Source organism: Parus major, chromosome Z (assembly GCF_001522545.3).
Source record: "Parus major isolate Abel chromosome Z, Parus_major1.1, whole genome shotgun sequence".
In the NCBI taxonomy this organism is placed as follows: Eukaryota; Metazoa; Chordata; class Aves; order Passeriformes; family Paridae; genus Parus; species Parus major.
In genome coordinates, this window is record NC_031799.1 from 8,886,127 (window position 1) to 8,899,019 (window position 12,893).

General features: G+C 58.5%; 1 protein-coding gene across 1 annotated transcript; it reads right to left on the reverse strand.

Annotated features, from left to right (window-relative positions):
• Positions 1–3,546: 3,546 nt before the first annotated feature.
• On the reverse strand, positions 3,547–11,501 carry TMEM8B (transmembrane protein 8B). The gene is made up of 12 exons (XM_015652114.2): positions 9,640–11,501; positions 8,380–8,587; positions 8,105–8,238; positions 7,712–7,971; positions 7,106–7,461; positions 6,711–6,807; positions 6,419–6,542; positions 4,995–5,137; positions 4,644–4,822; positions 4,412–4,558; positions 4,221–4,337; positions 3,547–4,049 (listed from the first exon to the last, which is right to left on the reverse strand). The coding sequence occupies exons 1-12, from the start codon at positions 9,978–9,980 to the stop codon at positions 3,714–3,716; spliced, it is 2,442 nt and encodes an 813-aa protein (XP_015507600.1). The 5' UTR covers positions 9,981–11,501; the 3' UTR covers positions 3,547–3,713.
• Between the last annotated feature and the right edge of the window lie 1,392 nt (positions 11,502–12,893).

Genomic DNA, 12,893 nt, shown 5'->3' on the forward strand with positions numbered 1-12,893 from the left:
CTGCCTGGGGACTCATCAACGCCCAGGTGACCAATCTGGTGACACCACCAGCCACCCTTCCACCCACACCTCCCAGTCACAGTGGTTAGACAAGGGGCACAGCACTCTTGTGCACCCAGAGGGACATCAAAAAACTTGGACCTCTGGCCAGCCCCCACCCTCTGCTGCATGGTAGGGCACACATGGGCAGGGAGAGGAGGAGGGATGCTGGGTCCTGCCTGCCTGCCTGCACGCAGTCTGCTGCAGGGCTCAATAATTCAAGCCTGACACATTAAAGTTGCATGGCATGCAATTGCCATCTGCAACAACAGACTGCATCAGGGCTGCTGGGTGATGAGTTCGGACAGCAGGCATTGGATGGGCAGTGGTGGGAGGGTCAGGCAGCCCCCGAGGAGGGCAGAGTGAGGGCAACAGGCAGAGCACCTCTTTAGTGGACATTGGGGTGGGAGGAGGTTGTGGCAGGAAGCACGATACCAGTGTTTGGGGTGCACATTTCCAAGAAACTTGTGTTGGAGCAGGGAGTGCTGGCCCAATGACACTGACAGCCCAGCAGGCAGGATGGAGCTGGGATGCAGAAGGGTGAATTGGGATGATACTGCTCCCAGGGCTGCCACCTTCTCATGCATCCCTGTGTCCCCTGCATCCTAACTGTCAGGACAGAGGCTGTGAAGGCTTATGCTGCCTCAAAAAGTGAGTCAAAAACCCAGTGCCCAGCTCCCTGCCATCACTTGACCTGGTATGGCTCGGATCCCCCCCCATCCCTCTCCAGCAAAAGGAAGCAAAGCTCTTCATCGGCTGTTCCGGGAGTTGGTTGCCATGGGGATGTCAGATGTACCTGGCTGTTATAGGGATACTGTTGCCATGGTTATGTGGTTGCTGTGCCTGGTAGAGGCAGGGATGGAACATCGGGAAAGCTGTTTACACTGGTGGGGTGGGAGTCACAGAGTCCCCAGTCCTGAGTCTCTGAGCAGGAGGGGAAGGCAGGAGAGTCCAGCCTTCACCCCAAGTGCATCCTCATAGCAGAGGCTGGCGGCTATGGGGAGTCATGACAGAAAACTCACTAGGACCCATAGGGATGGACACACTGGTGCTTCTGACCTTGCAACAAAGGAGAGGTGACTGAGAGGAACTGGAGTCTCCCATGGTGTGTCCTAGCTTGCTCCCAGACAGACTTGGTGGGAGAGGCACACAACACACAACACCCCCTGTGCTGGGTGTCCCACAGGAGAGGGGACACCAAGCTTTTCCATGCTTGGTGCCTGAAGCAGTGAGCACAAAACCTTTCTGTCCTGCAGTACTGTGTGTTCTGCACTTGCAATGCACCTCATTGTGCCCCAAGCTGTGCCGGCCTCCCAGGCAGGGAGTTGAGTTTCTGCCCACCGTGGGACTGGGAGATGAAGTGAGAATGGGGATTCCCAGCTCTCAGCAGGCAGCTATGGGCCCCCATGGACGAGCTGGGCTGGCAGAGAATTCCTGGATCCCCTCCAGCGCTGCTTGGCCGAGCTCCCTCCTAGGCACTGTGGTTGGATGCGTGGCCTGTCCTTGAGATGAAAAATGCAGTTGCAGGTTTAATTAAAAGGAGAGGGAGCTCTGAGCCACACCAGCAGCCCAGAAAAGTAGAGTCTAGCGGAGCTGGTGTGTGGCTCCTCCAGGCTGCCCTAGGCAGCTCTCCTGGCTAAAACTCCTGTCCACTTCCTCCAGGACATGTGTAACCTCTGTGGTGTCTGCTGCAGGGCAGGCCAGGGGATGTGTTGCTGCTTGCAGGGGACAGATCATCCCACCACTGGTTCTGTTATTGTCGAATCTTCACAAATTTGACTAGCAGCAGGTTTGCACTTCAGCCCTACAGCAGTGAGACAGGGGATGAGGGATGGGTAAGGATGCTGCACGCAGCCACTAGACCTCTGTGAAACTGGGGTGCATTGGTGTAGCACAAGCTTGTGCCCTGTGTGTGCTCCACTCCACCCTCTTGCTGATGTGAAAGCTAAATCTGAGCTGCTCATCCTTTGGGAGCTGCTACTGCCACTGGTGTCCAATTGGACATAATTAAAAAATTAATCCTGAATCTGCCACCTGGCCAAACCAGGCAGGATATTCTGTATGGCAGAGAGAGGGCTGGAGGGTAAACTCGGGGTGGAAAGGAGAGTGGCAGATTCAGGTTCCCCAGTCCTGGAACAATGACCAGGGCTCCTGCCCAGGCTGCCCAGCACACCTTCATGCCAGGCTGGCTCCCCATGGGCATATCCCACACCAAGGCCCAGAGACAGAGGCAGCAAACCCCTGAACCCACCAGCACTGCCATGGTCCTTGCCAGCTCATCCCTCCTCCTGCTCTGCCAATCCCATCCCCACAGTCCTCTCCAGCTGCCCCCCAAGCCCACCCCGCTCTGGCCAGCTGGGGCCCAGCTCCAAGCAGCAGTTTTAATTAGATTGCAATCCTATTACATAGCTGCCTGCCCGCCTGCAGTTGCTAATCCTGTTAAGCATCCAGTAAATCTCCCTGTGCCGGGCTCTGTCCCCAGGGGTACAGAGAGGGGGGCTCCTGGCAGGTGGGCTCTGCTGAGCTAGGATGTGGCTGCTAGGATGCAGAGCTTTGCCTCAGGATTCCACCGTGAAGACCCCTGCAGGGCTGAGAAATTATCAGGAGACTGGGGAAGTCTCCAGTGGAGTGAGAAGTGTGAGTCAAGCTTTCCCTGTCCTCCCTGGTCCACCTTGACCCCTCTGAGCTGCAGAGTGAAAACCCCTGTCTTTGAGGCACACACACAGCCAGGTGTCTGTCACCACACCATGGTCACCACTGGCAGCACTGGGTGCCGAGCCCACAGGTCTGACCATAAGCCACACAAGGAGCAGGGGCTGACAAAGGGCTGTCCAAACTGGGTCACAGGGTACAGTCATGCAATGCCCCTCCCATTGGAACCCAGTGCCCTGCAGAGACAAGGCTGGTGGCAACAGCAGGGACACAGGATCACTAGTGCACTGTTCCTTGGGTGTAGCGAGATGTGGCGTGCTGAGGCTGCCCCAGGCAGTGGGGTGACACCAACAGGCTGTGGGCTCCTGGGGATGTGGCCCTTGCAGGCAGAGCCCTCTTAGACCTGTGCATTGCCACAGCAGGCAGCACCAGCATCATTCCCACCTACCCCCACAGCTATGGGCTCACCACAGTCCTGCAGGCTTGGAGAGGATCCTGGATGCCCTGGTACAGCACAGCTGCCCCTGGGTCAGACATTACAGCCATCCTGTGAGAGCACAGTGCCCCAACAAAGACATCACAGCCTTGCAATGTGTCGTGCCAGGAGCCAAAACACTGCAGCCTCTGCTCCCCACCTCTTGCCAGCCACTTTGCTGCTCTATGTCAGAGCTGCATCAGCTCCAGACCAGCAGCAGCTCTGACTGAGAGACAGAGACTGTTGCCATTCCTCCCCTCTACACCCAGCCACATCCCCTCAGCAACTCCATGGCCTGGCAAAGAGAGGAGGAATGTGACCCAGCTCAGCCTTGAGACCCCCATAGCTCTGCCCCAGACTGAGCCACAGCAACCCCTGGAGACAAGTTCAATCAGGCTGTAATTGGAAGAACAGGGTGGCACAGGTGGCTGTGTGCCTGCCCAGAGGAGTCCTGGCACTCCCAGAGATGGGTGGCCAGCAAAGAGAGTGGGTGCCAAGCCCCACAGGGCTGCTGTCCATGACAGAGGAGTCTGAGCTGGCGTCAGCATCAGCTGGTACAAATACTGTTGATGGAGGCCACAGCAGGGTCAACGAGCCCCAGCTCCTCCTGCTCATTGACACAGAGCTGGTACCCACATCCCTTGCGGCGGGGCAGCGGCCCCAGGCGCCTGCTGGGCTTGGCACGGGGCGGCAGCAGGAAGCCAACGCTGCCGGCAATGAGCAGGTGCCAGATGCTGTGGATGTAGAAGTAGTTCTCCTCTGTCTCCACGAAGGCGTAGAGCAGCACGGCCGCCGCTGCAATCAGCGCCCCTGGGCACAGGTAGAAAGCCCAGCGCTTCCAGGTCGGTGGGTAGCAGTGGCGGCGACGGATGGTGCGAGCCGTCTGTGGAGGGAGAGGACATGCTGGAAGGGGGACCCACCGCAAGGACAGGCACAACCCTCAGGAGCCAGGGAGAGGGGTTCACGGGGAAGGGTGAAGGCAGCAGAAGGGAGATGCTGGCAGGAGGAGGATGCTGAGCGTAGCCAGGATGGGGACATAAGGGTCACATCTTACCCAGGCGACGGCCATGATCCCCAAAGCGAAAAGGCTGGGCCCCAGAAGGTTCCAGAGCCCGTGACGGTCCATCTGCAGGGCCATGGAGAGCAGCATGGCCCCCAGCAGGTACAGCACCTGTGGGGCAGTGGGGCACCCATCAGGATAAATCTCTTCCATGCCTGCCCTACATGCCCCCTTCCCACACTTGCCTGCTTGACTATGGGCTGGAGCCGGGCCATGGCGATGACAGTGACCCAGACAGACATGAGAGAGCCCAAGAAGTCACAAAACTGCAGCACATCGTACTCCATGATGCAGAACACCACAATACCCGGCTGGTCGCAGGCATGGTAAAACTGGGGTAGCAGGGAAAGGGTGTGAGAGCTGCCCTGCACAGTGCTAGCCCTCACCTGCCCATCAGCTGCCCCACACCACACTCACAGTGGAGAAGAACATGGTGAAGATGTAGACAGCAGCTTCTAGGAGGTAGTGGCTGCGGACAGCAATGGCCACGGGAGGCACAAACATGACATTGCTGAGGCACAACAGCAGTGTGGAGAGGAGCTGGAAGCCATAGGAGAAAGCCTCAGCGTTGTCCGTGCAGCCCCAGCCGTTCCAGCCTGTGATCAGGGAGAGCTGCCATCACCACTGCACCCGCAGGGGCTGGGAGGGAAAGGGGACCCCTTTCCAGCACCCTGCAGAGACCTGGCATGAATGGACTACTGGGATACATGACCCACAAGGAGAAGGGGAGGATGCTGGGGGTCTGTGGGTGCCTGGCTCAGCTCTCACCAGCTTTGCACTCGCAGGCAGCGTACAGGTAGTTGTTGGTGCGCAGCAGCTTGCACTGGCCGTAGATGCCGCAGTCGTTGATGCAGGGTGAGAGGTAGGCGCGCAGGTACACCTCAGCTGTCACATTGGTGCAGGGCTCAAACCTGCAGGGTGAGAGAAGGGGGTCAGCCCTCACCTTGGGCCCTTGAGCAGCTCCTGCCTCTACCAAAACCACCTGTCGCACCCAGTTTTGGCAGGTGGAAGACCCAGAGACTGGGCAAGCTTGAAAATGAGTTCCTTTGGTGCTGCGTATGGTAGCTGAGAGCTGGTCCCCAAGGGTCCTGTGTGCTTCAATTGTTTGTGCTAGCCTGAGTGAGCAGGAGGTACATGGCCACGCTTAAAGCCCCTCTGCCTTCAGCAGCACACTTAGCTTGTTCCTATTTCATTTGGGTTTTGCTGTGCAAACACTGCACCCTGCCCTGCAATGCCTGTGAGTGAACCTGCCAGGGAAGGACTGACTAACAAGCAACTCAGCATGAACTAGAAGCACAGCAGAGGAGTCAGGGCAGGCACACCAAACCCACTGCCCTGTGCCACCCCACACAAGACTCTGGGTGCTGCCAGCACCTCCTCAGCTCCACCAGGAGCCCCACAGGCCAATGGCACGTACCAGCTGCTGGCTGGGCACACACAAGCACACCAACACACACAAATATGCACAAAGTGCCAGCTGCACATGTGTCTGCTGTCCACTGACTGTGTCCTCACACAGTCAAATCTGCACAGAACATACACATCCCTGAATGCCTGAACAAAGCCCTGGCTGCTTGAGCAAAGCCCTGACTGCTTGTGCAAACCAGAATATGCACACAGAGCTGGCTGCATGTATGCACCCGAACATGCATGCAGTGCTGCATGCACGCTTGCACCAAACGTGCATGCAGCACCATCCACACTTTTGCATCTCACACACACACACACACACCAGCCTCACTCTTCCACAGGGCCCCAGGCAGACACAGAGGCCAGGAGCAGAGCCACAGAACCAGTCCCTGGAGATGCTGAGCAGAGTCTCAGCCTGACCAGAGATGCCCCCTCACACACAGAGCAGAGCCCTGTCCTCCCAGCAACAGCCCGTTCCCCTCCCAGGCACGGGTACAGATGGGCCCTGCCGCGGAGGCGGAGAGGCACTGACAGATGCCCGGCGTTCGCGAGCTGACAGGCATTTCCTAACCGCGAGACAGAGGGAAGAGCCGCGGGGACCCACAGATGGTCAGGCAGACGCGAGATGGAGCCACCCGTGCCCACGCAGCACTCACACGGAGACACACAGCCCGCAAAGCCACGTGCACACACAGGAGCGGAGACGTGCAGTGCAGGGGACAGGCACACCCACAGACCCAGGCACACACGGGTACAGCGAGGGGATATGCTGGGGCTCTTACCCGTGCTCTGTGGCACAGAGAGAGCGCAGGCTCAGGTACCAGCTGCCCGTCTGTGGGTAGGGGATCCGCAGGCGGCTGAGGGTGGCTGTGGCGTTAACGGAGAGCAGGAAGCCTGCCAGAGACTCTGTGGAGGCCAGAAGAGCTCTTGGTGAGCAGAGAAAAGTGCAGCCCTCTGCCCTGGACAGAGCTGGAACAGGGACAGAGTACCCTGTGCCAAGTTCCACATGCCCCCATGGTCTCTGCAGCCTCCCCCCATGGACATGGCAGCATGAACATGCACAGCCCAGCCTACCTGTCTCACAGGTGACCGAGGTGTTGTCACTGGATGTCAGTGGGACTTCATGGTTTAGACACCCAAACACTGTCACATTCTCACCACACAGGGAGCTCTGACGGCAGAGGACATGGCCTTAAACCAGTGCCAGGGGTGTCCCCTGCTCTGACAGCACTCGGATCACAGCACACCAACTAGAAGTGCCCTACCCCACTACCCTTTACCCAAGAACACCCTGAACCTGGGCCTGCAGCACCCCAATCCATTCTCCATCACCCAAAAACTTCACAACCACTGCCTATGACCCCAAATCCTGTTCCCTGCCCTGCTGCAACCTTGACATCACCCATCTCCCATCCTGCCCCCTGTCCCGAGTTACCCTGCCCCATTCAGGGTGTATGTGGCCACCTCACCACGTTGAGCCGCAGCTCCAGGTTGAGCACCCCACCACTGTCCAGCACTGGCAGGAGGTTGATGACGAAGACAGCAGGGCGGTCAGGCGGCACTGACACGTTGGGCCCGAAGAAGATGTAGAAGTGGACGGAGAAGGTGTCCAGCTCGTTGCGCAGTGTGGGCCGGACAGGCCAGCACCGCTCTCCGGCATGTGAGGTGGCAGGGATGGGGACTGGATGCTTTGTGTCATTGGGGCTGGTGGGTGGAGGGCTGTCCCCCAGCGCCAGCCCGCCCGCAGACCCAAAGGAGTGGGGCATGTTCATGGAGGCACTGGAGGGCAGGAAGGGTGGCCGGGCCAGGCTGGGTCGAGAACAATCTGGAGGGACAGAATCATCAGCCTGGGCACCACACAGCTCCAACCCCCTCTGAGTTTCCACCTTCCCTTCTTGCCTGCCATTCATCTCCATTTGCAACCTGGCCCCAACACCTCACAGCATTCCCATCCCAGCAGAGCCAGGTATAACCCTGTGCCCAGCTGCAGACAGATCCTGTGGGCATCCTTTAACCCCCACACCAAAGCAGAGACAAGACCATGCTTTCTCCCACACCTCCACATGCACCCTCACCTGTGAGCTGCACGGTGACCTGGAAGGAGACAGTGCCCGGCACCCCAGGGTGTTTCTCCACCAGCACGTAGTACCAGTGCTGCCAGAAGGGCAGGTCCTGTGCCAGCTGGCAGGGAGTGTGTTCCCGGCAGTCCAGGGTTGTGGAGTTGTGCAGGGGGGGAGCCTTGGCCCGCACACGCAGCCAGAGTGGGCAGCCCTCGGCCCCACGGCATCGCAGCACCTCCACGAGCACTCGCGATGTGTAGCTGGGCACAAAGACCCTGCGGGACAGCAGTGCCAGGTTGTGCCCAGTGCTATGGACTAACAGGCTGGAGAGGGAAGCCAGAGGGACAGGACACCCTCATATCCCCACCCTGAGGAAGTCCCCTCCTTAGGAGACCTTCTTGCACTCACTTGTAGAGGCAGGAGCGGTTGTGGGGGGCCATGCTCTGCTCGGTGACATGACCAGGGTACAGCACAGCGATGTTCACCAGGCGCTGCACGATCAGCTGTGGCTGGAAGAGATACTGGCACTCCTCGTAGAGCCCCTGCACCAGAGGAGAGTCAGCACAGAGCAAGGGGGGGGGCACAGGGCACTGCCCCCACTTGAGACACCTGCCCTGGGCACTGCCAGCCCAGAGCAGTCAGACCCCAGCCCTGCCCCCCTACGGTCCCTCCAAGCCCTTCACCTTAACAGAGATCTTGCCCTCATCTTTGGGCAGGTGGGCAGCCAGGAACCAATCCCCAGGCAGTGGGCTGGTGACATTGAACACTCCCGTGGTGCGGTTGGGCAGGGTCCAGGTGAGGGTCAGTGCGAAGGAGCCAGGGACAGCCGTGTCCCTGGGGAAGTGCGTGTGCAGTGGGTTAATGACGGAGGGAGCCCCTGAGCGGAAATACCTGCAGGAGAGACAGCAGTCAGCAGGGTGTAGGCTGGGCATCGTGGCAGGGCCAGTATGTCTTATATGTGGGTGTCTTCCTCTATGCTTAAAGACATCATGGAAGCCATCTGTAAGCTGGGACCTTTCTGGAGACTGAGCTTTCCTGAGTGGGTGTTCAAGCAAAACAGTTCATCTATGAGATGCACAAAAGAGTGGAGCCTGCATTGGTCCTGGGAAGATGAATCATGGGGAGGAAGCATACATGTTGTCTGGGTTTTGGCTGGGATAGGGTTCATTTTCTTCTTAGTGGCTGTTTCAGTGCTGTGTTTTGGATTTAGTATGAGAATAATGTTGATAACACACTGATGTTTCAGTTGTTGCTCAGCAGCGCTTACCCTAAAGCACTTTTCAGTGTCCCATGCCCCCCCAGAGAGCAGGTGCACAAGATGCCAGAAGGGAGCATGGCCTGGAGAGCTGACCCAAGGGATATTCCATACCACATAGAACATACTCTGTTCCATATAGAGCCTCCTGCCCAGTGTATAAACTTGGGAGAGTTGGCATGGAGCCACCAACCACTGCTGGGGGACAGGTTGGGCATCAGTCAGCATGTGGTGAGCAACTGTGTGACGAATCACTCATCTTTCTCGGGTTTTATTTCTCTCTCTCCTTTTTGTTACTGTTGTTATTATTTTTGTAGCTGTTTTATCATTAGTGTTATTGGCATATTTATTTTGATTAGTTAACTGTTTTTATCTCAACCCACGAGTTTTACTTTTTTTTTCCATGATTCTCCTCCCCACCGGGGGAGCGGGGGGCGGTGAGTGAGCAGCTGTGTGGTACTCAGTTGGCAACCTGCTCTAGTGGAACGTGTCCCATGGTAGCAGGTTGGAACAAGATGATCTTTAATGTCCTTTCCAACCATGATTCTTTGACTCTATATGTACACGTGCTTGTGGAAGCAAAGGAGCAGGCGGGAGCAGGCAAGTGCAGGCAAGCTGTGGGGCAAATCCAGGCAGGAGCAGCAGAGGCAGGCAGGAAGGATAAAGGCAGGCCAGGCTGTTTACTCACACGGTGATGCTACGGTCTGGACATTGATCCCCAAATGTGCCACCTTGCTCCTTGAAGGTGATGAGATTCCAGACAGCAATGACTGTGTCCTCAGGAATGTGGAAGTGGAAGAGCTCGATGCTGGCAAAGGAGCGGAAGGGGCTGAGCTTGCGTGGTGTGCGGGTGAAGTAGTCGGTCACAAAGAGCCCGTCTGCAAAGAAGACCCAGGGGGCTTTCAGTAGGGTAAAGGATCGGGGAGCGGGTTGTGGAACACCCTCCCCAGAGAAGGCCCACCACCCAGACTCTGAATATGTCACAAGCATCCAGCAGCCTAGAGGCAGGAGGGGCTGGGACAGTGCCATTTCAGTGAATCCCCAGGACTGATGTCAGCTATCCCCAGGTGTGTCTCCCAGCCCTGGCACAGTCTGCATCATTCCTGGTTCAGCACTGCCTCAAGTACAGTTCACTGAGCTGTGGGTGCTTATGGCCTGTAGCCTAAGGAGCCCATGGCCCTGGCTACTCATGCTCTGCTCCCTGCATTTTACCTGTAATAAGAGACATTCTTCATGGTTTCAGCTATACCCTAGCAGGTCAGCTCCCACAGGAACACACATTCCCCCTCATTCTGCCTGCTGGGGAGGCTCAGCACTGAGCCCATCATAAAGTGCAGAGCTTCACCCTAGAGCCACAAGAAGAAGAAGCAAGCAGAGCACTTCCTGCACCACCTCCCAGCTCTCCCATGGTTTGTGGAGGAGGAACGGTGCACATATGTGTGCACATATGCACACGTGGGTGCTGTCTGCATGCACAGCAGAGTGGAGGCGTGCAAACCCACACCCACGGGGGTGTGTGCCTGTGCACAGCCCTATGTCTGAAAGACACTTCCTGCAAGCCCACAGCACTGGTGCAGGCCACCTCCCCCAACCAGCTGCCTGACAGGTCGATTTTCAGGGATTTCCAGGAGCCTCAGCAGCAGAGAGACAGCCACTTCTTTGTCACAAGGGAGAGCAGGATGCAAGACAGCAGTCGTAACTTCACCTACCATTACCATACTACACCAGTGCCAGCCTGGGAGACCAATCCATTTTTCTCTAGAGACATATCAAGAATGAAATACCCCTCTTCACAAGCCCCTGGAAAGGGGGAGGCCAGCAGAGGGTGGACCAGGAGCAGGTCTGTGCCCAGGAGGACTCGTCCAGTGTGAAGTGGGATAGCTGAGAAGAGGGTCTGCTTTTCACCGCATGTTCTTGGGTGGGAGTGTGCGCATGTGCTTGTGTGCACGTGTGTTTGTGCTGCATGTGTGCAGCCCCAGCAGGCTGTACACTGACATGCATCTGCTCCCTTGTTTGGAACAAAGGCAGCTCCCCCTCCCCTTCACTCCCAGCCGGCACAAGCCAGGCATGAAACACCTGTCTCCTCAACACAAGAGCATCCAATCCCAATTTCTCCACCGTGAACCACCCGGTCACTCCACAGCCCCACGTGGGGACAGTGACCTGGCAGGGGACCCCAGGGAGAGTGTTGAACACACCTCCAGAAGGGTAACTGGGGGAAGGACCCGGAGCTACCCAGTCCCAGCGCAGCCCCGCACACTCACTTGCCCAGGGCAGGGTGAGGGAACCATTGTACGCAGAGGGTCAGTCTGAGGTGCCATGGCAGTGCAGCCAAAGCACGGGAAAGGCGCTGGAGGATGGAGCAGAATTGCTGTCCATGGAAGCGGAGTGGATGGAAGGAGAAAAGCCAAATCCCCTCTGCTGCAGGCCTGCGGCCGGAGCCGCAGGACCCCAACCCCGGTGCTACAGCCTCAGGTCCCGGTCGGCGGTCAGCACCGCGGACAGCTCCGCGGCCGGCGGTCAGCACCGCGCACAGCTCCGTCTGCCGCCCCAGCCCTGCACCCCGGCACCGCCCGCCCCCGGACAGCTTCCCCCTCCCCAGGGGATGCCCCTTCGAAGCCCCCAAGTGTCTTTCCACATCCCGGTCACTAAGGCAGTTCCCTGCCCCATCGACTGCTCCTGGTCTCACATATTGTCATTGATGCATCCTCCGCATATCCTGACGCCCCGCTGGACACACACCCCCGTCTCTTGCAGGCTGTTCATCTCCCCTGCCCCCTGCACGCACACAGCCTTCTGCCCTGCATCTGCAACCCCCCGGGCCCACTCACTGCCCACGCACACGCCTCTCTCCCTGGGTATTCCACTGCCTGTGCACTGCCTGCGTCCTCCTCGCACGCACAACTCTGCACCCACTGCTCATCTGTCTCCGTGCCCCATTGCATGGGTATGCCGTGCTCCACGGCATGCTCATCCCTGTGCCCCACTGCACGCACCTCCACGCATCCCATCCCACAGACATCCAGTACCCTCTACACAGGCATCCCTGTACCCTATTATGCAAACACCCCGCTGCACACGCATCTCTGTGCCCATCACTCATCTCGCAGTGTATGTGCACCCTGTGCCCCATGGCGCCCCACACCCAGCCGGGGACACCTCTTCCCCAAACCTCACTGCATGCTGGCCCCATCCCTCGTGCCACACTCACCGTGTCCCATCACATGTGCACCCCACATCCCAGGATGCCATCCCCCCATAGCTGCACCCTCGTGCTCTATTCTCACTCGCACCCTGCCCCACTGCATGCACACCTCACATCCCATTGCTTGTGTAGCTCATCCCAAGCTACTCATGTGCCCATTCCAAGCTCATCCCCTATGCCCCACCACATGGACCCCTGCACCCCACACCTGCAGCCCTTCTGCCCACTGCAGCTCACCCACTCCCTGCCCCACTGCATGCACACCCCACATCCCATTGTTCGTGTACTTCACACCCATTCCAAGCTCATCCCTCTGCCCCACAGCAGAGCTCATCCCCCTGCCCCACAGAGCTCTGTGACTCACGCCTCCAGCTCTTCTGCCCACCGCAGACACCCCCGTGCTCTATTCTCACCTGGCCCCCGCCCCACTGCGTGCACACCCCACGTCCCATGGCTCGTGTACCTCACGCCCACTACACTCTCATCCCACTGCCCCACAGCACACTTTCCTGTGCCCCGCCGCACGGAGTTCCCCGCACACCGTGCCTGCACCCCCCCTGCCCACCGCACACACCCCCGTGCTCCAATCCCACCCGCCCCACTGCGTGCACACCCCACATCCCATGGCTCACGTACCTCACACCCATCCCAAGTTCATCCCTCGCGTCCCGCCACACGGACCCCCGCGCCCCACATCTCCTGCCCAGCGCACACACCCCCCTCTCCCGTCCTCACCC